This window comes from Anomaloglossus baeobatrachus, chromosome 4 (assembly GCF_048569485.1).
Source record: "Anomaloglossus baeobatrachus isolate aAnoBae1 chromosome 4, aAnoBae1.hap1, whole genome shotgun sequence".
In the NCBI taxonomy this organism is placed as follows: Eukaryota; Metazoa; Chordata; class Amphibia; order Anura; family Aromobatidae; genus Anomaloglossus; species Anomaloglossus baeobatrachus.
This window is the reverse complement of record NC_134356.1, coordinates 15,882,428-15,908,414: the sequence shown is the minus strand read 5'-3', so window position 1 is coordinate 15,908,414 and position 25,987 is coordinate 15,882,428. Positions and strand designations below refer to the sequence as shown.

The 25,987-nt window shown below is 49.5% G+C and overlaps 3 protein-coding genes across 3 annotated transcripts; 1 reads left to right on the top strand and 2 right to left on the bottom strand.

The window, feature by feature from the left end:
- Positions 1–12,827: 12,827 nt before the first annotated feature.
- On the top strand, positions 12,828–13,837 carry LOC142302635 (histone H2B 1.1). Its single transcript, XM_075343737.1, has one exon. It carries the CDS (start codon positions 12,843–12,845, stop codon positions 13,221–13,223), a length of 381 nt encoding a protein of 126 aa, XP_075199852.1. The 5' UTR covers positions 12,828–12,842; the 3' UTR covers positions 13,224–13,837.
- Positions 13,838–18,068: 4,231 nt separating this feature from the next.
- On the bottom strand, positions 18,069–18,479 carry LOC142302629 (histone H3). The gene has a single exon (XM_075343733.1). The coding sequence runs from the start codon at positions 18,477–18,479 to the stop codon at positions 18,069–18,071; it is 411 nt and encodes a 136-aa protein (XP_075199848.1).
- Positions 18,480–19,533: 1,054 nt separating this feature from the next.
- Positions 19,534–20,178, bottom strand: LOC142302626 (histone H1.01-like). Its single transcript, XM_075343730.1, has one exon. It carries the CDS (start codon positions 20,176–20,178, stop codon positions 19,534–19,536), a length of 645 nt encoding a protein of 214 aa, XP_075199845.1.
- Positions 20,179–25,987: the final 5,809 nt, after the last annotated feature.

The following is a 25,987-nucleotide window of genomic DNA, read 5'->3' as shown; positions in this document are numbered from 1 at the left end:
TGTGGGCAGAGTGCAAAGTGGGTGGAGCCTAGCCGGGCCATGTGTGTGGGCGGCGGAGTGCAAAGTGGATGGAGCCTAGCGGGGCCATGTGTGCGGGCGGCGTAGTGCAAAGTGGGTGGAACCTGGTGGGGCCATGTGTGCGGGCGGCGGAGTGCGAAGTGGGTGGAGCCTAGCGGGGCCATGTGGCGCTGAGGACCTCAGTGTCGTGGACTGCATGGCTAGGGACAGGTGAATGTGAGTGTGTGTACATGCTGCATGCAGGAAGGGGCGGAGCTAAGCGGGGAAGTGTCAGCTCCCTGCACACGTAACCAGTGTAAATATCGGGTTACTAACCAAAGCGCTTTGCTTGGATACCCGATGTTTATCTTGGTTACCAGCTTACCGCAGGCTGCCAGCGATGGCTCCCTGCACACTGTAGCTGTAAAATGCCCTTGCACATTGTAGCTGTAAAATGCCCTGCTTTTGCTGATAGAACCGCTCTCGAACGTAACTCGAACTGCCGAACTTTTACCAAAAAGCTCGAGTTCGAGTTCTAACTAGAACACCCCCCAAAATCACTCGAACCGCGAACTGGTGAACCGCGCTCAACTCTAGTCCTGTGTGCTCCATATTGGATCCATATCCTGCTCCAGTTCTTGATGATAATATTAATCTTAATGTCAGGTTTGTTGCCAACTATGTGCAATATAATATTATATATAATTAGCACTATAATGAAGCACTTTATCCAAAATATTATTTGCAAAGTTTGCTCTGGGATATGTGCAATATGATTAATGTGTAATATGACAGTATATGGGGTGCTCCCTGGATGCTGAACAAATTTCTAATATGTGCATTAATATATATATTGGTTTATTTAATTGCCGTGCGTGATCTTAGGTCGCACTGTCCTTTGGTTTTGTTACCTAAACGTATCTGTGTTTTTATATTGCACTCTCTGCACTGCGTGTATCCAAAAAATATATATCAAAAAAATAATTTAATAAAGCAATATATTGAATCCACTTGGAAAGTACTCTTATTATATGTAACTATGAGTCAGTTGTAAGATTGTAGGAGTTTTTGGGGACCATAGTCATAAACCATGTTAAAAGCATAATATGGATCTGGTGATTCTAATTTTTAGGTTTTTGTTGCCAACTTGTTGATGTCAAGAATTTTTTGAAATAAGTCAAATCTATTACTTATAGAAAATCCGAGGCTTTTGACAGCAAAGAAATCTGGTCTGAGGAGAGCACAAAGCCTGATGGATTCCGCGCCTAATGTTTCCGCTGTTTGCTCTTTATGTAGTGATCTCTTTTTCCGATACTTTCTCCTCCGCGTCTGCCCCGGTTTTTGCAGCTTTATCTCTATTCCGGGACTGTCTCATATTTGTCCTTTTATTGTGATTTACACTAATGGACAAGACAGATGAAGGATCAGGAAAATCCTCTGAAATTCTCTGCGAGGAAATTGCTGACTGGAAGCCACGATCCTGGAATGTCTCCGTTATTTCCCCGTGTCCTGTGTGATGAGCGTCCTCTGCTCCGATTGGAGATTTTATTATTTTCATTGTCTATCAATTCTCTTTCAAATTTATGGGTTTTTTTTTATTTCTGTGATACTTGTTTATAATTTTTTAATTGTTATTCACTTCTGTTTGTAATCTCTGTAAATCGTCTAGATGAGTGAAAGGGTTAATTGATGTTTGGAGGGTTTACATTTCAGTCTTAATAACATCCCAATTCTTCTCTTTCCTTACAATCAATTGGATGAGTTTGAGCGAATATTTACTCCAAATATCATTCCAATTATTCTGGAATTCTTCGCCATATTGTGTGGTCGCTAATGTTGAGCGGACCCGGATCGGCAAAATCCGGATCCGCACGGTTTGAGCGCCCGATCCGAGTCCAACCAGTACCTGGGATTCGGGGTGCACGATCCGGATCCAGGATTTTTTTTTTATTTTTTTTTCTCTCCTCTCTCCTTATTCATTTACATGACCGCGGATATCGGATCCGTACTTCAGCGGAAACCCGATCCAAATCCACCGGACCCGGATTATGACCGATCCGCTCAACTCTAGTGGTCGCCTCTTTTTAATTCTCAGGCCATTTCCCTTTCCAGATACGTCTGTAGGGAATTCCTGTCCCACCAGAATTTGAGTTCTTTACTCATTTTGTATTCAAGATTTCCCATAATTAACCCCTCAGGTGGTTTCAGAGCAGTATGCGTCTTTTTGTGAAGATCATCGCCGTTCATACATATTATTTTCTACATATCAATGCTGGTTTGATTTTTTTTTATATTTTTGATCTAACAAATAAAAGTGAATTTTTCTATTTACTCACCTTTCTACCGGAGCAATTGTTTTCTTACTGGAATGAAGGTTGTGACTATTTAACATCATCGCTGTATTTTGAATGGAGTCAGAGGTCATTATAAATAGTCACTAACTGAGCTCCAGGGATGTAACTCATATAGAGATATATGGTTGTATACAGCACTGTATTGTGGGTATACAGCGATATATGGAGGTGTACAGAACTATATGGGGTTTACTGTACTATATTGGGTATACAGCACTTTATGGGACAGCACAATATAGGAAATATACTGCAGTATATGGATGACAATTATACAGAACTATATGGCGGTATGCATGGAGGTATACAGCATTATATGGGGACTATATAATACTATATGGGGGTATAGATCAATATGTTGTATGTATTATGTATATGGCACTTTTATGAAGGTACACAGCACCATATGGGAGTGCACATCACTAATGGGGCTTTTATATTGAATGTTCTCAGTGAGAGGAACAAAATTATAATCTTGGGATACCTTTTAATGGCTAAATAAAATTTTAGTTAGCCATTAAAAGGTATCACAAGATTATAATTTTGTTCCTCTCACTGAGAACATTCAATAATTTTTCAACTGGCTAACACGGTGCCAAAACCTTTTCACTTGTAACTAATAATGGGGCTTTATGGCAATATATGGGGGTTATATAGCAGTAAATGGAGATATTCAGAGTAATATTGGAATATACAGCACTATATGGGGTTTACTGTATTGGATGTTGTATATAACATAATCGTGATATAGAAGAGGGGAAAAAAAAGGACAATGAGCGGGAAATTCCAAAATCCCTAACAGTTCTGTGCTCAGCCAATCAGCAGATGAGGGGCGGAGCAAAACAAGCAAAATTTTCCGCCCCGGAATGCGTCATCCCTCCTGTTCTCTTTCTGGTCCTCCCTCGCTCTATATAAAGGAGGGCTGTGCGCTCATCAGGTAACTTCGTGGAAGATGTCTGGACGCGGCAAAGGAGGGAAAGGTCTGGGGAAGGGCGGCGCCAAGCGGCACAGGAAGGTTCTCCGGGACAACATCCAGGGCATCACCAAGCCCGCCATCCGCCGTCTCGCCCGCAGAGGAGGCGTCAAGCGCATCTCCGGCCTCATCTATGAGGAGACTCGCGGCGTCCTGAAAGTCTTCCTGGAGAACGTGATCCGTGACGCCGTCACCTACACCGAGCACGCCAAGAGGAAGACCGTCACCGCCATGGACGTGGTGTACGCGCTCAAGCGCCAGGGCCGCACTCTCTACGGCTTCGGGGGTTAATTCTGCTCTATCCTGACAACACAAAGGCTCTTCTCAGAGCCGCCCACATCTTCTGAGGAGAAGCTACAGTTCCTGCTGCGGGGGGAGGGGCTGTGCTCAATCAGTAATGTGTGCCGCTCTGGGGGCGGGTGGGAAAATGGTGGTACTTATAAGGGGTTAATAGTAAGTGAGGATCCAGAGCCCTACTGACTAAGCACTAAATGTGAAATTCCCGCACAATGGCTGCAAGTTTCTCCCGCGCTTTGTTGTGTGATCCGCGGTATCGGGGGGAGATTCTGGGGTTGTGAGTGAATAATTAATATGTAGGTTTATATTCAGCACTATATGGTGATCTATACTGTTAGGCGGTATCCAGCGCTATATGGGGGTCTATAGCATTACATTGAGGTGCAGAGCACTTTATGATGAGCAGGTAATTGTATGGATGTTATACAGCGCTCAGTGGCGGTGCAGAGCTTTACTGGCTCCTCCAAAAACATCAATCTATGAGCTAAAATGTGTCCGGCCAATAATGTCGCTGCTGTGCTGTATACCCCATACCGTGCAGTGTATCTCTAGTATTGGATCCTTCCGTATAGCGGTGAATACGTCCACATATTTACTATACCCCGTGCAGTGCCCTATACACCGTCCATAGTGCTGTATACTTCCCATACAGTGCCGTATTCCGACATAATGTGCTGTATATTATCCATAGTGCGCTAAAAAGCTGAATGCCCCCATATAGTGCTGTATTCTCCTTCCATACAGCACTTTATACTCCATGTAGAGTCGCATACACATTCTCCTCCGGCCATAACGTTCTTTTCTGCGACAACGACGGCTGGAAACATCACGAGCACTAAGTGGTTAACACTGAGCTTCAGGGAATAATCCTGTGGGCGGAGCCAGAGTCGTCCTATGCGCTGATTGGCTGAGCTCTGAATTTGAAATTCCCGCACAATGACTGAGTTTCCCCGCTCTCTGTCCTCTGCGCCCCGCGGTGTCAGGGGGGGTCTGGGGCTGAGTGACTGTCTCTTCTGTAGTGGGTGGGCCTACCCCCTACTAGTTTAGCATAGTTACCCGGCATTGTGATTATTAAAAGTGTTGATTTCTATTATTGTATGTGTTGTGTTAGGGCACCCCCTAGTGGCCGGGTGGGACGGCTGTTGCCACCGGGGAGGAGGAGTCGGCCGGATATCTAGGAAAAGTCTGGGTGTGTGAGAGGGAGAGGATCCGGGACAGCAGACAGTGAACATCTGGAGCGGCAAGTGTGTGTGTGAGCGGACCATCAAGGGACACCGGAGAACAGGAGGTGGACGCAACCTCAGGGTCTATTCCGCTGGTGTGGGTCCAGTGTGTGCTTGACCGGAGAGTGGGAGCCCGGAGAAGAAGAGTATCTAGGGCATATCCCCACCAGAGGGTGCGTTTGGGCAGGTTGTCCCCAGCTCCACTAATATTGCCGGAATCTGCTGACCGGAGTGTTTTGTCCTTGTGAATAAATGTCATTTTTATTGCATCTGGACTTTTGTCTGCCGACTCTTTGTACATCGGCCGATGAAGAAACTGACACACACTTTCTCAACATTAAAGAAGTACCAAAGCCAGGGATGTGCCTTGAATACAATGCTGCCACGACTACACAGCCAGAGGCCTCCCTGGCTGGTCACTTCACTTCTGTAGGTTTATATTCAGCGCTATATGGGGGCTTATAATGGGGTCTGTGCAGCATAAAGAGAACTGAGCAGCGACTCCGAATACAGCAAATGTGAACACGTCCAATCCCCGCAGAATCCACAGAAGAATCCAGCGCCTCTGGAAGAGCCAAGATGTCTGCAAACCCCGAGTGTATGAAGTGTGAGCGGCGCCGCAGCTGTATGGAGAGAGGAGGTCAGGGCAGCGCAGGAGGCGGCTTGTCGCGGCTGATGGGATCTCAGGAATCCACAAGCTTCTCCATTATTATCCCGTATATTCCATACAGCAGTGACGCCGCTCACATTTCATGTGCTCAGTGTTTACCGAAACCTCAGCGCTCACAGAGGCGGCTGTGCTTCTGTGTGGTCTGTACAGCGCTATATAGAGGCGGCTGTGCTCTGTGTGGTCTGTACAGCTCTATATAGAGGCGGCTGTGCTTCTGTGTGCTCTGTACAGCGCTATATAGAGGCGGCTGTGCTCTGTGTGGTCTGTACAGCGCTATATAGAGGCGGCTGTGCTCTGTGTGGTCTGTACAGCGCTATATAGAGGCGGCCGTGCTCTGTACAGCGCTATATAGAGGCGGCTGTGCTCCTGTGTGGTCTGTACAGCGCTTTATAGAGGCGGCTGTGCTCTATATAGAGGCGGCTGTGCTCCTGTGTGGTCTGTACAGCTGTATATAGAGGCGGCCGTGCTCCTGTGTGGTCTGTACAGCGCTATATAGAGGCGGCTGTGCTCTGTGTGCTCTGTACAGCTCTATATAGAGGCGGCCGTGCCCCTGTGTGCTCTGTACAGCTCTATATAGAGGCGGCTGTGCTCCTGTGTGGTCTGTACAGCGCTATATAGAGGCGGCTGTGCTCCTGTGTGGTCTGTACAGCTCTATATAGAGGAGGCTGTGCTCCTGTGTGGTCTGTACAGCTCTATATAGAGGCGGCTGTGCTCCTGTGTCGTCTGTACAGCGCTATATAGAGGCGGCTGTGCTCCTGTGTGGTCTGTACAGCTCTATATAGAGGCGGCCGTGCTCCTGTGTGGTCTGTACAGCGCTATATAGAGGCGGCTGTGCTTCTGTGTGGTCTGTACAGCGCTATATAGAGGCGGCTGTGCTCCTGTGTGGTCTGTACAGCGCTATATAGAGGCGGCTGTGCTCCTGTGTGGTCTGTACAGCTCTATATAGAGGAGGCTGTGCTCCTGTGTGGTCTGTACAGCTCTATATAGAGGCGGCTGTGCTCCTGTGTGGTCTGTACAGCTCTATATAGAGGCGGCTGTGCTCCTGTGTGGTCTGTACAGCGCTATATAGAGGCGGCTGTGCTCCTGTGTGGTCTGTACAGCTCTATATAGAGGCGGCTGTGCTCCTGTGTGGTCTGTACAGCGCTATATAGAGGCGGCTGTGCTCCTGTGTGGTCTGTACAGCTCTATATAGAGGCGGCCGTGCTCCTGTGTGGTCTGTACAGCGCTATATAGAGGCTGCTGTGCTTCTGTGTGGTCTGTACAGCGCTATATAGAGGCGGCTGTGCTCTGTGTGGTCTGTACAGCGCTATATAGAGGCGGCCGTGCTCTGTACAGCGCTATATAGAGGCGGCTGTGCTCCTGTGTGGTCTGTACAGCGCTTTATAGAGGCGGCTGTGCTCTATATTGAGGCGGCTGTGCTCCTGTGTGGTCTGTACAGCTCTATATAGAGGCGGCTGTGCTCCTGTGTGGTCTGTACAGCGCTTTATAGAGGCGGCTGTGCTCCTGTGTGGTCTGTACAGCTCTATATAGAGGCGGCTGTGCTCCTGTGTGGTCTGTACAGCGCTATATAGAGGCGGCTGTGCTCTGTGTGCTCTGTACAGCGCTATATAGAGGCGACCGTGCTCCTGTGTGCTCTGTACAGCTCTATATAGAGGAGGCTGTGCTCTGTGTGGTCTGTACAGCGCTATATAGAGGCGGCTGTGCTCTGTGTGCTCTGTACAGCTCTATATAGAGGCGGCTGTGCTCTGTGTGCTCTGTACAGCGCTATATAGAGGCGGCTGTGCTCTGTGTGCTCTGTACAGCTCTATATAGAGGCGGCTGTGCTCCTGTGTGTTCTGTACAGCGCTATATAGAGGCGGATGTGCTTCTGTGTGGTCTGTACAGCTCTATATAGAGGCGGCTGTGCTCCTGTGTGGTCTGTACAGCGCTATATAGAGGCGGCTGTGCTCCTGTGTGGTCTGTACAGCTCTATATAGAGGCGGCTGTGCTCCTGTGTGGTCTGTACTGCGCTATATAGAGGCGGCTGTGCTCCTGTGTGGTCTGTACAGCGCTATATAGAGGCGGCTGTGCTCCTGTGTGGTCTGTACAGCGCTATATAGAGGCGGCTGTGCTCCTGTGTGGTCTGTACAGCGCTATATAGAGGCGACCGTGCTCCTGTGTGCTCTGTACAGCTCTATATAGAGGTGGCTGTGCTTCTGTGTGGTCCATACAGCTCTATATAGAGGCGGCCGTGCTCCTGTGTGGTCCATACAGCTCTATATAGAGGCGGCCGTGCTCCTGTGTGGTCCATACAGCTCTATATAGAGGCGGCTGTGCTTCTGTGTGCTCTGTACAGCTCTATATAGAGGCGGCTGTGCTCTGTGTGGTCTGTACAGCTCTATATAGAGGCGGCCGTGCTTCTGTGTGGTCTGTACAGCTCTATATAGAGGCGGCCGTGCTCCTGTGTGGTCTGTACAGCTCTATATAGAGGTGGCTGTGCTTCTGTGTGGTCTGTACAGCGCTATATAGAGGCGGCTGTGCTCCTGTGTGCTCTGTACAGCGCTATATAGAGGCGGCTGTGCTCCTGTGTGGTCTGTACAGCGCTATATAGAGGCGGCTGTGCTCCTGTGTGGTCTGTACAGCGCTATATAGAGGCGGCTGTGCTCCTGTGTGGTCTGTACAGCGCTATATAGAGGCGGCTGTGCTCCTGTGTGGTCTGTACAGCTCTATATAGAGGCGGCTGTGCTCCTGTGTGGTCTGTACAGCGCTATATAGAGGCGGCTGTGCTCCTGTGTGCTCTGTACAGCGCTATATAGAGGCGGCCGTGCTCTGTGTGGTCTGTACAGCGCTATATAGAGGCGGCCGTGCTCCTGTGTGGTCTGTACAGCTCTATATAGAGGCGGCCGTGCTCCTGTGTGCTCTGTACAGCTCTATATAGAGGCGGCTGTGCTCCTGTGTGGTCTGTACAGCGCTATATAGAGGCGGCTGTGCTCTGTGTGGCCTGTACAGCTCTATATAGAGGCGGCTGTGCTCCTGTGTGGTATGTACAGCGCTATATAGAGGCGGCTGTGCTCCTGTGTGGTCTGTACAGCGCTATATAGAGGCGGCTGTGCTCCTGTGTGGTCTGTACAGCGCTATATAGAGGCGGCTGTGCTCTGTACAGCTCTATATAGAGGCGGCTGTGCTCCTGTGTGGCCTGTACAGCGCTATATAGAGGCGGCTGTGCTCTGTGTGGTCTGTACAGCGCTATATAGAGGCGGCTGTGCTCCTGTGTGGTCTGTACAGCGCTATATAGAGGCGGATGTGTTCTGTGTGGTCTGTACAGCGCTATATAGAGGCGGCTGTGCTGTGTGGTCTGTACAGCGCTATATAGAGGCGGCCGTGCTCCTGTGTGGTCTGTACAGCTCTATATAGAGGCGGCCGTGCTCCTGTGTGCTCTGTACAGCGCTATATAGAGGCGGCTGTGCTCCTGTGTGGTCTGTACAGCGCTATACAGAGGCGGCTGTGCTCCTGTGTGGTCTGTACAGCGCTATATAGAGGCGGCTGTGCTCCTGTGTGCTCTGTACAGCGCTATATAGAGGCGGCTGTGCTGTGTGGTCTGTACAGCGCTATATAGAGGCGGCTGTGCTCCTGTGTGGTCTGTACAGCTCTATATAGAGGCGGCTGTGCTCCTGTGTGGTCTGTACAGCGCTATATAGAGGCGGCTGTGCTCCTGTGTGGTCTGTACAGCTCTATATAGAGGCGGCCGTGCTCCTGTGTGGTCTGTACAGCGCTATATAGAGGCGGCCGTGCTCCTGTGTGCTCTGTACAGCTCTATATAGAGGCGGCTGTGCTCCTGTGTGGTCTGTACAGCTCTATATAGAGGCGGCTGTGCTCCTGTGTGGTCTGTACAGCTCTATATAGAGGCGGCTGTGCTCCTGTGTGGTCTGTACAGCTCTATATAGAGGCGGCTGTGCTCCTGTGTGGTCTGTACAGCGCTTTATAGAGGCGGCCGTGCTCCTGTGTGGTCTGTACAGCGCTATATAGAGGCGGCTGTGCTCCTGTGTGCTCTGTACAGCTCTATATAGAGGCGGCCGTGCTCCTGTGTGGTCTGTACAGCTCTATATAGAGGCGGCTGTGCTCCTGTGTGGTCTGCACAGCTCTATATAGAGGCGGCTGTGCTTCTGTGTGGTCTGTACAGCTCTATATAGAGGCGGCTGTGCTCTGTGTGGTCTGTACAGCTCTATATAGAGGCGGCTGTGCTCCTGTGTGGTCTGTACAGCGCTATATAGAGGCGGCTGTGCTCTGTGTGGTCTGTACAGCGCTATATAGAGGCGGCCGTGCTCCTGTGTAGTCTGTACAGCGCTATATAGAGGCGGCTGTGCTCCTGTGTGGTCTGTACAGCTCTATATAGAGGCGGCTGTGCTCTGTGTGGTCTGTATAGCTCTATATAGAGGCAGCTGTGCTCCTGTGTGGTCTGTACAGCTCTATATAGAGGCGGCTGTGCTCCTGTGTGGTCTGTACAGCGCTATATAGAGGTGGCTGTGCTCCTGTGTGGTCTGTACAGCGCTATATAGAGGCGGCTGTGCTCCTGTGTGGTCTGTACAGCTCTATATAGAGGCGGCCGTGCTCCTGTGTGGTCTGTACAGCTCTATATAGAGGCGGCTGTGCTCCTGTGTGGTCTGTACAGCTCTATATAGAGGCGGCTGTGCTCCTGTGTGGTCTGTACAGCGCTATATAGAGGTGGCTGTGCTCCTGTGTGGTCTGTACAGCGCTATATAGAGGCGGCCGTGCTCCTGTGTGCTCTGTACAGCTCTATATAGAGGCGGCTGTGCTCCTGTGTGGTCTGTACAGCTCTATATAGAGGCGGCTGTGCTCCTGTGTGGTCTGTACAGCTCTATATAGAGGCGGCTGTGCTCCTGTGTGGTCTGTACAGCTCTATATAGAGGCGGCTGTGCTCCTGTGTGGTCTGTACAGCGCTTTATAGAGGCGGCCGTGCTCCTGTGTGGTCTGTACAGCGCTATATAGAGGCGGCTGTGCTCTGTGTGCTCTGTACAGCTCTATATAGAGGCGGCCGTGCTCCTGTGTGGTCTGTACAGCTCTATATAGAGGCGGCTGTGCTCCTGTGTGGTCTGCACAGCTCTATATAGAGGCGGCTGTGCTTCTGTGTGGTCTGTACAGCGCTATATAGAGGCGGCCGTGCTCCTGTGTAGTCTGTACAGCGCTATATAGAGGCGGCTGTGCTCTGTGTGGTCTGTACTGCGCTATATAGAGGCGGCCGTGCTCCTGTGTGGTCTGTACAGCTCTATATAGAGGCGGCTGTGCTCTGTGTGGTCTGTACAGCTCTATATAGAGGCGGCTGTGCTCCTGTGTGGTCTGTACAGCGCTATATAGAGGCGGCTGTGCTCTGTGTGGTCTGTACAGCGCTATATAGAGGCGGCCGTGCTCCTGTGTAGTCTGTACAGCGCTATATAGAGGCGGCTGTGCTCTGTGTGGTCTGTACAGCGCTATATAGAGGCGGCTGTGCTCTGTGTGGTCTGTACAGCTCTATATAGAGGCGCGATACATGGTACGATACGGGGGTATACAACACTGTTGGCTCTAGTCATTGTCACTGCTCCGCCACATGAGGATTGAGGACGGGGCAGGAACACAGGGTCGCTCTGCACTAGTGGAGTCATCAGGAGGCGCAGGTAGAGAAGCAACGTCTGCCCACATTATACCCATCTAATGGACAGCGCCCATCACCGGCCCCAATCCCTGGAGAAAGGGCACAACAGCGGCTTGTATTCAGCATCTGTCGCTACAGACATGGAGGGTGGGGGAGGGGATAGTGTATAAGATCGGAGCAGTGAATGCGGGTGACACCACATCATAAACGTTTAGTGCCACTTATACCCACTGTGCCAACCCAATAAGATACTGCATTATTCGCTCTGCAAATCCATTACTAATATGACAGGAATATAACTCTGCGTTATACAAAACCTCCACTATTATACAAGATCTGCAGTTCTGCACAGATCAGTCAGAAGAGCCATTGGTTATGGAGGATACGGGATCGGAGGCGCTCACTTTTCTTGCAGCGCTCAGCACCGACCCGAGCTCCCTCTGAGAAAGGTCATAACAGCGCCTATTACTCGGCGCAAAGCCTCAAATCATAAACTACCAGTACCACTTATACCCAATGTACTAACATCCTGATACACATTACCCTGCCTATTGCTATATTTCCCATTAACACAACATGAAGAATCAGCGGCGCCAGCTCCTGTGAGGACGGGGCCAGCTCCTGTGAGGACGGGGCCAGCTCCTGTGAGGACGGGGTCAGCTCCTGTGAGGACGGGGCCCAGCTCCTGTGAGGACGGGGGCCAGCTCCTGTGAGGACGGGGGCCAGCTCCTGTGAGGACGGGGGCCAGCTCCTGTGAGGACGGGGGCCAGCTCCTGTGAGGACGGGGGCCAGCTCCTGTGAGGACGGGGGCCAGCTCCTGTGAGGACGGGGGCCAGCTCCTGTGAGGACGGGGGCCAGCTCCTGTGAGGACGGGGGCCAGCTCCTGTGAGGACGGGGGCCAGCTCCTGTGAGGACGGGGGCCAGCTCCTGTGAGGACGGGGTGGTGGCTCTTAGAAGAGCCTTTGTGTTGTGGAGGATGCGGGGTCAGCGGCGTCACTTGCCCTTCTTGCTGCTCTCCGTCTTCTTGGGCAGCAGCACGGCCTGGATGTTGGGCAGGACGCCTCCCTGGGCGATGGTCACCCCACCCAGCAGCCTGTTCAGCTCCTCGTCATTGCGCACGGCCAGCTGCAGGTGCCGGGGGATGATGCGGGTCTTCTTGTTGTCCCGGGCGGCATTGCCGGCCAATTCCAGGATCTCAGCGGTCAGATACTCCAGCACAGCGGCCAGATAGACCGGAGCGCCGGCGCCAACCCTCTCGGCGTAGTTGCCCTTGCGGAGAAGCCTGTGCACACGACCGACCGGGAACTGCAGTCCTGCCCGGGATGAGCGGGTCTTGGCCTTAGCTCGAGTCTTCCCTCCTTGTTTGCCGCGTCCAGACATCGCTGTGGTTTCAAAGATAAGCAGGTAAAGAACTGTAATGTGAGGACTGGCGGCTCCGGAGTGTTTTATAAGCTGCTGCTCCGCCCTCCTCTCCTGTCATTGACTGAATCTGAAGTCATCCATGGAAATGAGACTTGTGGATCCACCAATAAGCTGCGAGGGCGGAGATCATGACGTCATATTAGTCACATGCTTTTTTTTGCCCAATAGAACAGCGATGTGACAGCAGTGTCATTTGCATGGCCGGGCTATAAATACGGCCGCTCTGGGAGGAGCAGGATCATTATTCTCTCTCCAGTGAAGAGATCTTTCTGCTCTCATCATGCCTGATCCCGCCAAGTCCGCCCCAGCGCCCAAGAAGGGCTCCAAGAAAGCCGTGACCAAGACTCAGAAGAAGGACGGTAAGAAGCGGAGGAAGAGCCGGAAGGAGAGCTATGCCATCTACGTGTACAAGGTGCTGAAGCAGGTGCACCCCGACACCGGCATCTCCTCCAAGGCCATGGGCATCATGAACTGCTTCGTCGGTGACATCTTCGAGCGCATCGCAGGGGAAGCCTCCCGCCTGGCGCACTACAACAAGCGCCACACCATCACCTCCCGGGAGATCCAGACCGCCGTGCGCCTGCTGCTGCCCGGAGAGCTGGCCAAGCACGCCGTGTCCGAGGGCACCAAGGCCGTCACCAAGTACACCAGCGCCAAGTGATCTGCACCGCTGCCCCACACCACAAAGGCTCTTCTAAGAACCACCACATTGTCTAATCTGAGCTTTATACTGGATGGTCTCTGTTTCTGGCTGTGGCAGTGATTGGCGCAGATCTGCGTTGCGATGGTCGCTACAGATGCAGTTTGTGTATAACTGCACTACACAGAACTATGGGATTATATGGTAATGTCAGTATACAAAACTATTTGTAGATAATGACGGTGTAGAGCATATGGGGACTATAGTATTACATGGGGATATATATTATATATCAGTATATACTGTAGTTGTATAAAGATTTGTATGGCGTTTACTAGAAGGCTGGGAACTTCGCAGGCACAAAATCGTTAATAAATCGTTTGTGGGAGGAGCTGAAGCGCTAATGAGTGCTGATTGGCTGAGCGCTGAATATGAAATTCCCGCCCTATGGCTGAGAGTTTCCGCTCTTTGTTCTCGGTAACACGCGGTGATTGATATGTCCGCACTATATTGCTGTATACAGCGCTGTATGGATTTTTTCATATTATAATACTGGACTGTTTGGAGTAACACTGAATATGGAGTAACAGTGAATATTAGAGTATCACAATATTTTTTTGGTATGTAAGCAATTGGGAATAAAAAAATAACTTAAATATATTAAGACTCAAAGTCCTAATTTTTCCCCCGTGAATACATAACCAGTTATGGACGAATAGGAACAATTTGGGTATTTATATCAGAGTATTTTCAGCTTGTCAGATTCTCTCCAAAAGAATTGCTCAGATATTGCTTGGTCTGTAGAACCTTACTGTTGCTTTTTTAGCCTAAAGTATCATATGGTTAGGCAATATGAGACTATTAATACCTCCTATTGCTATAGAACACCTGGCAGGAGTATAATGGGGTATAATGTCATGGCCCGTCCTCTGTCAGAAGCATGGATCAATGTTACCTTAACGTAGGGCATGGGGTATGTGAAATTCCACAATAAACTTATTAGAGCCCGAGGTAAGGATCCATAAACGTGCTCATGCTCTCCTTCCCGACGCGTTTCCTCTTTAGTGATTTATCAGGGGAAATTTTTGGAGTCTTAGGGTATGTGCGCACGTTGCTTTTTACCTGCTTTTTACCTGCTTTTTTGCTGCTTTTTCTTCTGCGCTGTTTAATGCCAAAATGGATGAGTTCTTCTATTCAAGCAAAGTCTATGGGAATTTGGGTTTCTTGTTCACATTATGTTGTTCAAAATGCTGCCTTTTTGTGGCCGAACTTTGGTCAAAAACTCAGCTTTGCAGTGCAAAACCCAAATGGCAAAAACAATAGACATGTTGCTTCTTTGAAAAGCTGAGTTTTTGACCAAAGTTCTGCCTCAAAAAGGCAGCATTTTGAACAACATAGTGTGAACAAGAAACCCAAATTCCCATAGACTTTGCTTGAATAGAAGAACACATCCATTTTGGCATTAAACAGCGCAGAAGAAAAAGCAGCAAAAAAGCAGGTAAAAAGCAACGTGCGCACATACCCTTAAGGCAGCATGGAGCTTATTAATCCCTGTGCATGAACCTCCATGTCACGCTGCATCAGGGGCCGCTGCATCCATGGACTCTATGGAAAGCGCAGCCTCTGATGCAGCGTGACATGGAGGTTCATGCACAGGGATTAATAAGCTACAAGCCTCAAAAAAGGTCCCCTGATAAATCACTATAGAGGAAACGCGTCGGGAAGGGAATACAAAATTGAATATTACTACGGTATGAAAAAGCATTATATGAGTGTAAAAAGTACAATATGGGATGTAAACAACATGGAAGGTGCACAGCAGTGTATGGCTCTGTATGGATGGATATGGGGAGCACTGAGGAGTATATGGGGGTAACAGACCTATGTGTGGCCCCTGCTGTGTAATTATACAATGTGAGGTTGCTGCTGTAGAGAGGAGCGGATGTGGCGATATTCCGGCTGTGAACTCCGGTGACCTGATTGCTGGACTGTCCTGCCGCCGTGTCCCGCAATCCGGCAGAGGTGACCGGCGGTCACATTATACCCTGGGAGTCTCCAGGTGTGAACTCCGGTGACTTCAGTGACGTCACCGCTCCTTACAGCCGAGGTCTCCAGCTGCTGTCAGTGTCCCAGAGGCTGTAGTGATCGGTCATATTTGCCTTCATTGCAGCATCTGGATGTAGCAGAAAAAGGAGCGACGTGGCACATTGTTTGGAGCTTGGATTATGTCGGACCTGCAGGGGTGTTTTGGGGGATAATAGAGTGAGCGAGGGGGTATGTATATTTTATTTCAAATAAAATACTTCTCTGGGTGCTTGTGTTTATTTTCTTTACTTACAGGGTTGGTAATAGGGAGTATTATAGACGCCTTCCCATTACTATCCGAGGACTTGATGGTAGCTTTGATTTTTAACAAATCACAGCTGACATCACCACCGCACCATGGCAATCGGGATGAGCCGGGTAAAGTCAGAATTGGAAATTTTAATGGGATGTAAAAATTCTGGGGTGGCTGCAGGCTGATATTTTCAGGCTGGGAGGGGTCAATAGCCATGGCTATTTCCACCCTAATAATACCAGCCCCCAGCTGTCTGCTTTACCTTGGTTGGTTATAAATAATCGGGAGACCCCCAAGCCATTTTTTTTACATTAAATAAAAAATGTGAAATATGGGAATTTTTGCCGTTTTGCTGCTATTGGAAAGAAAGAAATACTTGGATTACAAATTGGCCAATTGTGTAACATTGACAGCCAATGACAAGACGTACCTCGCTATTGTCAAATTTATTTTCCGATAGCAGTAATGCAGGGCAAAAATTCCTATATTTCATGTTCACATATTTTAGCTTTACAGATTAGATTTTTATTGAATTTTCTGTGTGCACCTGTTCACACCTACTGGATGTGCTGCCAATTTTTTATATTATTATTATTATTATTTATTTATATATTATTTCCTTAAATAACTGCATTGGGATCTCCTATTTTTTTATAACCAGTCACTGTAAAGCAGACTGCTGGGAGTTGAAACCTGTAGCTGCTGTTTTACCTGAGCTGGCTCTCATAAATAGGGCAAAAGCCTGTTTTTTTGTGGGGGTGGGGGGGGGTTAAGTGGTGAGCCAGCCAATCACAATCATGCCGATATTTGCTCATTGCATATTCACTGCACCGAGGACCTGGAAGCAGAGGGAACTCTGGAGACATCAGTTTTGGGGAAAGGTGAAAGGAGTATCAAGCAGTGTGTGCAGTGACATCAGGAGGTCAATCGGAGTATCAAGGGACTCGGGGTGACCTTCTGACGACACCCCTATGCCATCTGCACTACCGTGGGTGTCACAACAGTGATTTCACAGGTTCATCAGAGTTCATTGTGAACTCCAAAGAACCCGTGAGATTACTGTAGCGACACCCGCGGTAGCCCGGATCTCATGGGGGTGTAATCAGAAGGTCATACGAGTTCATTGTGAACTCTGATTAACTCGTGACATCACTGCTGGGTCCACACACTCACTCTGCTGGAGGCGCTCCTGCGTTGACCTGGGCTGACCATACTAATTGAATTATTGCAGGCTCAGGATTAGGAACAGAGAGTATCTTTTTGGGGAACCTTGTGGGACCTCACCATGGATTACAGAGGATTTTTTGTGTTTTTTTATGTTTAGAAAACAAATACATTGGTGAACGAAGTCTGGAGGGTTTTTTATTCTCCTTTCAACTACTGGATTAGTAATGGCGGTGTCTGCTAGACGTCACCCATTACTAATACCAGAGCTTGATGCCGGCTGGAGATGGCATCAACCCCACAAATATTACCCTATTTACCACTGCAATGGGAAGAGCCGGGTCCAGCACCAGAATTGGCACAACTAATGGATGCACAATTTCTGGGGCTGTGAGCTGCTATTGTTAGGATAGAAAGGGCAAAATAACCATGGCCCTTCCCACCGTAATAATATCAGCCCCCAGTTGTCTGCTGTAACGTGGCTGGTTTTAGTAAAATGGGGGTGACTCCCATGTTCTAACCCATTAACGATGGGTTAACATTGAACATTGAAAAATACATTCATTTCAGTATCGTGCATTTTTACCGATACCTGTCACACGTATGACACATGTATGATCATACCGGTACGTGTGGCTTCCACCTGTTTATTAAACACGGAAATCTGAAAGGGGCCTAACATCACAATGTGGAAAACCTTATATAGTGCTGTATGTTCCCTATATAGTACTATATATACCATTCATATAGAGCTGTATACTCATACTGCTGTGCACCTTCCATAAAGAACTGAATATCATCCATTCATATAAAGCTGTATAATCTCCATCCATATAGTGCTGTATAATCTCTATATAGGACTATATACCACTATATCACTGATCGCTGTGATCCTGACAGGACCGGAGCTGCAGGGAGTAAATCCAGCGCCACAGGATCTCCTGCTCCAGCGTCACACAATCCGATCACTGCACCCGACACAGCAGGAATTAATACAGAGGGATAATAAGGTTTAGAGGGAGGACAATTTAGTGCAGAAAGCGCTAATCAGAAAGTCTGAGATCACTGCTGAGTGAATGAGATTCGGAGTCACCACCAGACCCCGGAGACACCGCACAATGAGCCGCTCTCAATACAGGGAGAGATTGAAGTAACCCGCGGCGCGATACTACAGATACAGGCAGAGCTGCAGAAAGTATGAACAGAAGAGGAGCCTCCGCAGCGCCGCCCGTCACATGTAGAGACCGCGCCCCGGACACTGCGGGGAATGAGGAGAATCAGAGGCCAGGAATCAGCTCGTCTGAGGGAGGATGTGGTGGCTCTGAAAAGAGCCTTTGTGTTGTGCTCGGGGGTGCGGGACAGATCTACGCCCTCTCCCCGCGGATGCGGCGGGCCAGCTGGATGTCTTTGGGCATGATGGTGACCCTCTTGGCGTGGATGGCGCACAGGTTGGTGTCCTCGAACAGCCCCACCAGATAAGCCTCGCTGGCCTCCTGCAGGGCCATGACGGCCGAGCTCTGGAAGCGCAGATCGGTCTTGAAGTCCTGGGCGATCTCTCTCACCAGGCGCTGGAAGGGAAGCTTCCGGATCAGCAGCTCAGTGGATTTCTGGTAGCGTCGGATCTCCCGGAGAGCGACTGTCCCCGGCCGGTAGCGATGCGGCTTCTTCACTCCGCCGGTGGCGGGAGCGCTCTTCCTGGCGGCCTTAGTGGCCAGCTGCTTGCGGGGAGCTTTCCCTCCGGTGGATTTACGGGCGGTTTGCTTAGTTCTAGCCATAGCTCTGTAGAGAAGAGAACAGGAGTGATGAGAGGAGCGGCGGGAGCAGAGTATTTATCCTCCTGTGCGCGTCCTCATTGGCCTGTGAGAAACACGCCGCCTGCACGCTATTGGTTAAGATACATAAAATAGAATCTGATGTTTCTGACTAATCATTCTTCAGAAGAAGATCCGTCCCTCACTAACTCTGCACTTATCCCCTCCTCCACAATAGTCCGCCATGTACCGTAGTAGCCATGATGCGTTCAGCAGCTCCCAGCTTTTCCCGCCGCTCTAAATCACAGATGTCACATCCTGGTTACACGCAGATCTGGAGCATACGACACCGATGTAACTGCAGCTCCATCTCCCCGCACACAGCGCTGTACAGTGCAGCCCCCGCATTATCACTACATCCCCGAGAACTGCCCCCGACATCCAGACACGGGTTATTAGTATCAACCGCCCCCTGTACACAAGATCACCGCCCAATCTACATAGCGATTAATCCGGCACTGATCATACAGAGGGGACAAGGTGGTGACACTGATTATACAGCTCTGCAGGATAAGGTGGCACTGATCATACAGCTCTGCAGGACAAGGTGGTGACACTGATCATACAGCTCTGCAGGATAAGGTTGTGACACTGATCATATAGCTCTGCAGGACGAGGTGGTGACACTGATCATACAGTTCTGCAGGACAAGGTGGTGGCACTGATCATACAGCTCTGCAGGACAAGGTTGTGACACTGATCATACAGCTATGCAGGACAAGGTGGTGACACTGATCATACAGTTCTGCAGGATTAGGTGGTGGCTCTGATCATACAGCTCTGCAGGACAAGGTGGTGGCACTGATCATACAGCTCTGCAGGATAAGGTGGTGACACTGATCATATAGCTCTGCAGGACAAGGTGGTGACACTGATCATACAGCTCTGCAGGACAAGGTGGTGGCTCTGATCATACAGCTCTGCAGGACAAGGTGGTTACACTGATCATACAGCTCTGCAGGACAAGGTGGTGGCTCTGAGAAGAGCCTTTGTGGTAGGAGGACAGAGCGGCTCCCGCTTATTTCTTGGCTGCGGGCTTCTTGGCTTTAGTCGCCTTCTTAGCCGGACTCTTGGCAGCTTTGGGTTTTGCCGCCTTCTTAGCCGGACTCTTTGTCACCTTCTTGGGCTTTGGAGCGGCCTTCGGCTTCTTGGGGCTCTTTGCCGCTTTCTTGGCGGCTGCTGCGGGCTTCTTGGCCTTTTTCGGGCTTTTCTTGGCCGCGGCCGGAGCCTTCTTGGGCTTCTTCGGAGATTTGGCTGCTTTCTTGGCTGCCGGCTTCTTAGGCTTGGCCGCAGCTGCTGGCTTCTTCTTGGCCGCCTTGTCCTTCGTCTCCTGCTTCTTGTTCAGCTTGAAGGACCCGGAGGCGCCGCTGCCCTTCACCTGGAGCAGGGAGCCCTTGTTGACCAGAGCCTTGATGGCCAGCTTCAGGCGGCTGTTATTCTTCTCCACATCGTATCCTCCGGCAGACAGAACCTTCTTCAGGGCGGCCAGAGACACCCCACTGCGCTCCTTGGAGGCGGACACGGCTTTCATGATCAGGTCGGAGGCGCTGGGACCGGAGGGTTTGCTGCTTTTCTTGGCGGCCCCGGATTTCTTCGGCGCCTTCTTAGATTTGGCGGCCGGTTCGGCGGGAGGAGGAGCGGCGGCCGGTGCGGTCTCTGCCATCGTGTGATCGGGAAAGAAGCACAAAATTCTCCTGAGAGAAAAATACTGAGGCCGGAGCTGGGGGCGCCTGTTATATATACAGTCTTACTGCGCACTGATTGGCTGCTGAGCTGAACCCTCCTGAGCTTCTATTGGCTGACACTGAGCACAGGCCCCGCCTTCTCCCGGCTGAGCCCAGTGAAGCTCCGCTCCCCCCTTGTGCTTCCCTGCCCGGGATAAAAGCTCTATATTATCGGCTACAGCCGGACGGGTGAGGAGCTTCCGCCATCACTTCTCCTCCGCCATCATCTCCGCGGAGCGTGTGTGGCCGTCACTGCCAGAGATGCCGGGAAAGAGCGCAGAGGATCCCGGGATCAGCGCCGCCGTCCTCCCGATCTGCTCATCACTGAGTGTCCGGGAAGATAAACCTGCTGCGGGAGCTCGTCCTCCTATTCCCGGCTCTTGTCACCACCACTAGGATCTTCACTACAATATCCACCGTGCAGGAAGCGGAATGTACGATGTGGGGGCGACCTGGAGCTGCTGACAGCCCAGAAGGGTAACACAGGCGATGGCCTCCGCTGCCTGCACCTCCCGGAGCTGGAATATAAATCTATCCCGTGTGTGCAGAGTATTGGGGGGAGGACACGTCCCACATTAGTGGATCACACTCGGAGGAGGATGAGTGCGATCTCCGGCACAAGATTGTGTCTTATCCTCTGTGAAGCTTTTATCTCGGCCTGTAATGGAGGGAAGGAGCTGTGATCGGGCGATGGCTTCACAAAGCGACTCACTCCCCATCAGAAAGCAGAAAAAATCCGTGTGATCACAGAAATATTAATTCATGCATCTGACACCAACTATTGTGCAAAAGGTGAAATACGGAGGAAAAAGCGGAGACACAAAATGCAGAATCCACACACAGAGCTCCGTTGTATATATTGCACAGACTGCACAGCACAACAGGCTTTTATAAGTATCCATAATAATAGAGCACAGAGTACAGTATATAGTGTATACAGAAGTATGTACAGTATATTTAGCACTGTGTACAATATATACAGCATTGTGTACAGTATAGTGTCCTCCTATGTCTACTTTGTACAGACTTGCAGAGAAGAGCAGAAGGAAAATCATCCTGATGCGTCTGTGAACTTTGCATTATTCTCCAGTAAGTGCTGAGAACAGGGGAAGACAATGTCTGCTACAGAGAAGGAAAAGTTCCATCCTGAAATCAGAGGGCAGCAGCCAGGTCTGACCATTGGGGACGCTGCAAAGAAATTAGGAGAGATGTGGAATTACATTTCATCAGGATACAAGGCGCCTTACGAGAAGAAACATCCAAACTGAAGACGTACAAGGACATGGCGCTGTATCTGTACAAAGGCGAATTAGAGCCAAAAAAGGTCCCTGCTGAGCCTGAAAAGTTCAAGAGAGGAGGATGATGAAGAATAAGAGGAAAAAGATGATGAATGAGCAATCTCCACTAGCCTGTAATTATTTGTGCATTTAGCATTTAACCCCTCTGTACGTCCCTTTCACTAAACGTGTAATAGATGTCTTAAAAAAAACATATTTCACAGTTTTCCTTAATTTGGAGATAAAAATTGACCTTTATTTGATCATTTAAAATCCATTCCTATAATGTTCAATTATGGAAATCACGAATATGAAAAAAGTAAGGTGCAAACTGCTGCCTAAATATGATCTACCCATCCACAATACATATTACATGGGCTTTTTAGCAAGCATTCATTCTGCCATTATTTACAGAGCAGACTGAATGCATATGGCGTTGATTCATCTATTATAGGAGACAAGTCACTGAACAGATCATATAATGCTGATAGATCAATAAGTCTGAGAGGGGACAAATTATTATTATAATTTTTCACTAATGGCAACCCTATCAGAGATAGTCAATTATATTATGTATTAAATGCTCAAGTGACCATTACAACATTAAAGTCAGTGACTGAGTAGATTAATAAAACTGAGCGGTAGATCATTGTATCTCTACTGCTTGTGCTCTCTATCGTGTACGCGCCCTACGCGTTTTATCTGAATTTCTGATTCCTGCACAGATTTATCAGGGGTATGTGGCAGCTTGTCTAGTTACATGATGTTACATATGATGCATGTAACAATAGTAGGCGACATGATAGCTACAGCGGGGAGCGGCTCCTGCTTCCTCCCTTCAGTCCTCCAATCAGCTTCCGATCCATGACATGACGGACACTGCGGCCTATCAAAGCGGAGCAATGGGGAAGCAGGAACCACGGCCGAACACAGCCAATAGCGCTGCTGAAAGCAGCACCAGCGACCAATAGGCAATGGATGTCGGTCCCAATCATCACTTATGCAGACACAGACGCCATGTAGTGCAATGTAAGAATCCGCAGCAGTAAGTGACGATAATAATTATATTATATTTATCACCAGCAGTCAGTAACATCAGCATTTACTATAAATTCATAAGAGACCGGCCTAAATCTGTATAACATAAAGCCCATTCACTTCTATAGGTGAACGGCAATATATCAGCCGCGGGGATAATGATGTGTTTATTATTAGCTGTAACATTAGATCAGATGAATTACCTGCAATACAAGCAAAGCAGATGACAATGAGGAGCTAAACACAGAGCTGATACATAGCGGCATTATTGTATCTACACTGCAGCCGCCATCGCAGCAATCCCGATTATTCCAATATCAGACACAGAACAAATCTACTCAGCAAATACAATGCTCAGACTCGCAGGGATTATGCAGCAGAGCATAATAGCCATGTATAGGATTATATTACAATTATTACATATATTTTCTTTACAGCAATACATTCACAGATGACATTAATAACGGCGAGTCTCGCATCGGCATCACCCGGCACGGCCACACACTCTCTGGACAGGAGCATCTGAGCAACATAGAAACACATAAAGCCGACCGCTCCTGTACGGAGAGTGTGCGGCCGTGCCGGGTGATGCCGAGCCTCCGCGTCATTATCACGTGTGGCTCTGGCCTTACTGAGACTCCAGTGGCTGTCTCACTACTTCCAGGTCCGCGCATTAGATCTCCCTCTGTGCCGGCTTCTATGGTTGCTGCCCTAACACGAGATGTCTGGGTCCCCGAACTGGAGAGTAAAAGCAAATAAATAATTGAAAAAAATGGCATAAAGTCCTCCATGTATTGACACCCGCTGCCAGACTGCCGGATTACGTGACACGGCCGCACGGAAATCCGGCAGAGGTTTCAGCTTTGAGGGCAGTGAGGAACCCTGAGTGTGAGCTCCGGTGACCTGCCTGCCAGATTGCCAGACACAGACGTCTGATGTGAGACTCCCATCCTCCATAATGTGAACCTCTGTCTTCAGGACTTCTCTTGTGATGAGCCAGTTTTCTGGAATGCACTATGCTGGACGATCAGTTCAATATCTAGCCCCCCATATGATTCGGCCTATCTCATCACTTTACTGACACTCTTCTCTGTTCCCTCTAATCTTTCCTCACATTCTGCTCTCTTTTTTTCATGTCTTCACGTTCTCCTATTTTATAGGAATTATCTTATAAAGCTGCAGGAGCCGTCATCAGCCAGGATTTAATTGCTCTTATCAGGAGCTACTGGGTGGAAGGAGGATGTTTATGACAATGATGGCCGGACCCTCATTATACAGCACGATCTGTCTATTGTGACCCCATCTCCTTATAGGATCCTCGCTCCGCCTGTACCTGATGGTGTCACTTAGTGATGTCTGCGCATGTCCCCACTCAATGCTGAGGAATACAATGTACAGGTATACAGCACAATATACTCTCCAGATGGCGCAGATTACTCTCTGGTGCTCCTTATATTCTGTGTTGTATACACTCTTGTGTTCCTCGCCCCCTGTGTAGCCGCTGTACTCTGCTGTATTTCTACAAGGTACTGTAAATCCATTATGCAGCATATTTTACTCACTTACGCCTCTGTCACATTTCCGCATAAAAAAAGTGTCTTAAGTTCCATTTTCCGGGTGCGTGTTCCGTTTTTTATGGGCGTTTCTCCAGTACGTGTGACATCCGTGTGATGGCGTATGCTCGCCGCGTGTGTGTGTGGAATGTCTGTGTATGTGTGAGATACGTACATGTAATGTCCGTGTGGTGTCCGTTTGAAATGATCCGTGTGTGTGGCAAAATGTCGTTGCTACATACCCGCTGACAGCCGACACAGACAGAGACATGCGATGAGAATGAACTCGGATGAACTTCACCCGACTTCATTGTCATACCACGGCTCTGTCTGTGTGTGGCGTCCTGATTAGTGGTCACCTGTGAAGGACTCACCGGTGACCGATAAACCCCTGAGTGACTGAAGTTAGCGGCGTGATTATCGCTGCCGTCACTCAGGCTACCGGCGGCTAGCTGGAGTCCTCCACCTGAGACGCAACTCACCTGTGACTTTTTTTGCAGATCGCTCATCTCACTTCTGTCACTTTGGCGATTTGCTCTCACAGTTGGAGGATCCAGTGGTGGCCGCAAGTGACCTGAGTGATGTCATCCCTGATCGCGCGGCTCACCTCAGTTGCTGCTGGAGCTGACTGAGAGCGGTCATGTTATGTGGCCGCTCCTGTCGCCTTCATGTAGCAGAGCTAAGAGCGTCGTGGGACTTCCGTGGATTACGCCGGACCTGGATGGGTATTTGTGGCTTAATAAAGTGGTGAAAGAGGGTGTTTGTTTTTGTGTATTATTCCAAATAAAGGATTTTTTTGATGTGTGTGTTTATTTTCTTTAACTTACAGGTTAATCATGGAAGGTATCTCGGGGAAACGCCTGCCATGATTAACCCATTATTACCTCGATTGCCACCGCACCAGACCACTTAGGGATGAGCTGGGTAGAGTCCCGGAAATGTCGCATCTAATGGATGCGGCAATTCTGGGCGGCTGCTGGCTGTTCTTGTTTGGCTGGGTGGCTCCCCATAACGTGGTGCCCCCCCATCCTGAGAATACCAGCCTTACGCCGTGTGGCTTTACCCTGACGTATCAAATTTGGGGGGGACCGCACGTCAATTTTGTTCATTTACGTATTTATTTTACTGCATAATATAGATCCGCCAGCGACTGTGATTGGTTGCAGTGAGACAGCGGTCACTCAGCTTGGGGGCGTGTCCGACTACAATCAATCATAGGCGCCTGGGCTGAGGAAGCAGTGAATACGAGATTGAATAATGAGCGGCCGGCATTTTCAAAAAAGAAAAAACACTGGAGGTTTTTCACAGTTGTGCAGCGCCGCGCCCCTGATCGGGGATCCGTGAGTATGCGAGAGGGGGAGAGACCGACCGACGGACAGAGAGAGGGACAGACAGAGTGACCATCTGACAGCGAAAGAAACCGACCGACAGAGGGAGATTGACCGACATCGCATCCAGAATTCACAAAAAAAACCGCACACGGACGGGTAGAACACGGACATGCTACGTGTCACATACGTGCAGACACGGACCCATTCACTTTAGCGGTCCGTGCCTGCGTGATGCCGAAGAAAAACGGACATGTTGAGAGTGTGTAAAAATGCACACATATACAAACGACACGTACACACGTTCTGTGTGGTTTTACGTGTGTGTGCGGCTGTTACCATAGGGTAACATTGGTGTACGTGTCTCCATGCCACCGATACGTGCAAAAACGTACCAAACACGTACCGACGGCATGGATGTGTGTCGGAGGCCTTATATAGCGCTTTTAGTGTCAAAGATTTAAAGATGTGACCATCACTGCCACTAGTGGGGCTCAATCTAAATTCCCCATCAGTTATTGTAGTGTGGGAAGAACCGAGGAAACGCACAGA